The sequence below is a fragment of the Pseudomyrmex gracilis genome, unplaced genomic scaffold (assembly GCF_002006095.1).
Source record: "Pseudomyrmex gracilis isolate BER0280 unplaced genomic scaffold, ASM200609v1 scaffold_1318, whole genome shotgun sequence".
In the NCBI taxonomy this organism is placed as follows: domain Eukaryota; kingdom Metazoa; phylum Arthropoda; class Insecta; order Hymenoptera; family Formicidae; genus Pseudomyrmex; species Pseudomyrmex gracilis.
Window position 1 is genome coordinate 27,452 of NW_018021902.1, and position 3,861 is coordinate 31,312.

The window sequence follows — 3,861 nt, forward strand, 5'->3', positions numbered from 1 at the left end:
TATTAGCGAGGAAGGGCGATGGTGATCGGGCGAGAAACGTAGTTGTACACCTCGAATTTTATGAATACTGAATATTTATTACACTCAAAAAGATGACAGAATATAGAGTACACTACTGCGAACAAAAATAGTCTTTGTGTAGATTGCACTTCTTTTGTGAGCACTTCGGACGATTCGATGTCGTCTGTCGTTGTTCAAGCGAGAGAGAGCCGGAAGTAAGTGGCGGGTAAAGAAGAAAGTTAGACAAGAGACGAGAGCGCCTCTGGTGGGTCTTCCGATTATGACGCGCACAAGCTCGATCTCCAACATAATATAATAAAGTTTAACAGATCTCGATTGTTCATGTTTGAAAAACGTCCAGAGAACAATAGAAAAATCAACATCTAATATAGATAATAGATAAAGTAGATATCCTCTAGGCATCCAGTGGTTATCCAGAGGACATTTATATTTTTTATACTACATAAAAATTTTAAATTACATTAAATTTTCTATATAATTAAAAGTTATCATGTATGTATAGTAAATTTTCATAAAATACATTTAATAATGATAGTAAGAATGATACATTTAATAATGATACTATAAAATGTTCTGTAAATGTCCTGAGCCGTCTTTGATATTGTTAGGATAATCCTAAGCACGTCTTGTGCTATATGGGATTATAATGATATCTTAAAATGTCCTGTAAATGTCCTGACCCGTCTTGGATATTATCAGGATAATCCTAAGGACGTCGTGCTATGTGGAGCTTGAATAGCAGTAGACTCACCTGCAGCTTCTGTCAAGCGGCTCCTCTTTTTTGGTGAAGTTTCAGGCGCGGTTTCCACGGAGTTCTTCCTTGACTCGTCGTTGCACTCATGACTCGCGTTTCCATTCCGATAAATTCTTTTTCCTTTCCCTTTTCACATTTTCCGTTTGTTTGATCCCGAACGAGTCCTAAAAACTTGTTACGACCGTCACGTAGCCTCCGAATAAAAACACAAGAACTCTTAAGAAACTTTTTTAATTTCAATCAGAAACGCGTTATAATTTATACAGATTCACAATCTTCGCGCGTTCAAATCGCATCAAAAACCGAACCAAATCTGTCAACACCAAATAATCGTCATCAGGAGCAACTCTCCTATCTTCTTTCTTCCATATAAACGGCGCGGCTACTAATACCGGGCGGCCGTAACAGTATATATAGTCATTGCATTATAGAAGTTTATTTAAAACAGACTTTTATTTCTTAAAATCAATCTCGATGCATAAGATATCACGCTAATAAATCAAGTAATTCATGTTTAGGGGCTTACCAACCTAGCCATGAGATCATGTTGCGCTTTTATTCATATTACAAACAAGCGACGGAGGGGCCCTGTCAACATCCAAAACCCGCGTTTTGGGAAGTAATCAAGAAGGCCAAGTGGGATGCATGGACACGTCTCGGCAATATGAGCCGTACGGAAGCAATGAATAATTACGTAGAGGAATTGAAGAGGGTGAATATTGATTCTGCAATTCAATATGCAATAACATGACTGACTGACTGACTGACTGTAGCTTTATTTGTAATGCGCTCTGGGAAAGATTCCCTTAAAGCGCAGATTGAACATAAGAGAGATACGCAAATATCAAATACAAGAATTTTGCTGTATTTTTCAGATCGTTGAGACTATGTCTTATACTGATAATGTGGCAACATTTCTTGGTAGTTTGGATTCTTTTTATGAGAGTGTACCGACCGAGGATTTAGAATTGCTTGTGGGACCGGTGCTAGAGCGGATGCGCTCCCAGCCAGGATCACCGTTATCCGGTTCACCATTCGGTTTGTTTCTTTAATATAAACATTAACTTACACGTACCTGTATTTTTTCTGCAATTGTTTATCAAAATTATTGAAATAGCATCTAGAGAAACGTCACCTCACAGAGTTTGCAACACTTCTCGGCATATAACAAGCAGTTTAGAAACTAGTCCGACTAGTAGTCGCACCGCAAGCCCACTGCCACAGGACACCGACGGGGAAGAAGAAGAATTCATAGACACTGTTGAAGTATACAAATTAAAGTTTTGGTAAAACTAGACAATAATGGACCTAGCATGGATGACCTTGATCTTAACATATGTTGTCAAGAACATGTCTCCGAGTAATAATCAAAAAGATTTTTTAACCATTGCTCATTGTTTATTAAAGAGTTATTAATAAAAAGAAGTTTTAGAAACCTTTGTTTTTTTACACTGTACATTTTAGAAATAATATATGATGTATTATACACAAATATTCAACATACAGAGCTTTATAGTTTGGATTTTTCGATCGTATACGTTATCGCTTGAACAATGCGTTATGTAGTTCTGTTAGACAGTTAGATAATTTAAAAGAGAGTTTGTGAACTTTTAATTTACGTTTGCACAACTTTCTAAATATCACAGTTCGATTTTTTTGAAAACTATTTTTTCTTTTTTTGTGTTCTTATATTCTTTTTTTATTTGTATACTATCGTACACGTGTGGGCAAAGGAAGGGCAAGGTTTTTCCTTTTAAAAAAACCTAAAAAAACTTTAACCCAATCTATATGTCATTGCGATAGTAGCATATATTAACAAGCAATGTGCATTGTGACAATTAATGATATTGTAGTAACACAGACTTTTTCAGGGAGATGCGGAGAAGTGCTTTGCTTTTTCCCTGTTCATATACGTACGATAATGTATGATACAAAGTAAATTTTTCCTTCTCAAATGTATATAGTGTCGAAAAACGAAGGTTTATTTATGAAACTTTTTTTTGTTAATAACTGTTTAATAAACAATAAGCGACGGCTAAAATCTTTTGATTGTTACTCGGATATATGTCCTGAACAACATATATAAAGGCAAACATCATCAGAACTGAGTCCCCTATATATTATCTAGTTTTACCAAAATTTTATATCATTTAATGACAATTATCATTTTGCATCTCGAGAAGTTAATTCTATTTTGTTTGTTGTAGTCCGCGCCGGAAAGGACGCAAAAAGATACGTCCAAGTCCGTTACAGCTACACTGAAGGGACAAACTATCGCAAATAACGGAATTGATTATTCAAATGCGGAGAATGTAACACAAGAGAACACTGAATTAACTAACGGATACAGTAATGCTAACGGTCACGCAGAGACGTTACAACAAGAAGTGACGAGAGAAAGAGGTAGACAGAGAACAAAAAAAGATGACAATAGGTCCAATGAATTTCTAAATCAGATCGCGACAACCATGCAACATCTGCAGAGAGATCTAGATCGAGTAACGACGAGAGTACGAAATTTGGAAGGACAGGCTCTGCAAGCACTGGCATCGCAGGGTGTACGTATGCGTTATTATTCGAAATACTTCTGGTAATTATACAGTTTAATGTCTTTTTCTTAATCTAATCTAACCTAATCTAACCTAACCTAACCCTAACCTAACCCTAACCTAACCTAACCTATCTATTTTGGCTTTTTTAATCCGGTTTTTTAAAAACCGCTTATTTCATTACTAAAATAAAGAATCAATTGGAGAAGCTAAAAAAATAGTTTATTAAAAAGTTATACTCAAAAAAAGTTTTATAAATAAAAACAAATTAACGAAGAATTGAGGTTCTTAAGATTTGGTTTGGTTTAATGCATTTATGGCTTCTTGGGCCGTAAGAGTTAGTCCACACGCCAGTCTAAGTTTTTTTTATATATTCTCAGAACGTAAGGAGGATTGCGCAGTACACTACTACTACGCGGCCTTTCTTCACAGTAGGCGTGCCCATCTGTGTCGAGCTTGTGTTCAAGATGTTAACTACAATTGCCTTGTGGGAGGGGAATTATTTCGGGATTACATCCGAATTAATTTTTGGAAGTC

The 3,861-nt window shown here is 35.9% G+C and overlaps 1 protein-coding gene across 1 annotated transcript in view; it reads left to right on the forward strand.

The window, feature by feature from the left end:
* Window positions 1–3,384, forward strand: part of LOC109862050 (acyl-CoA-binding domain-containing protein 5A) — a 7,790-nt gene extending 4,406 nt beyond the window's left edge. Inside the window, exons 2-5 of the mRNA XM_020441944.1 lie at window positions 1,294–1,487; window positions 1,651–1,813; window positions 1,893–2,041; window positions 2,983–3,384. Of these exons, the coding sequence (XP_020297533.1) occupies window positions 1,294–1,487; window positions 1,651–1,813; window positions 1,893–2,041; window positions 2,983–3,369 (893 nt within the window). The 3' untranslated portion in view covers window positions 3,370–3,384. The remainder of the gene's footprint in view (window positions 1–1,293; window positions 1,488–1,650; window positions 1,814–1,892; window positions 2,042–2,982) is intronic.
* The last annotated feature ends 477 nt before the right edge of the window (window positions 3,385–3,861 follow it).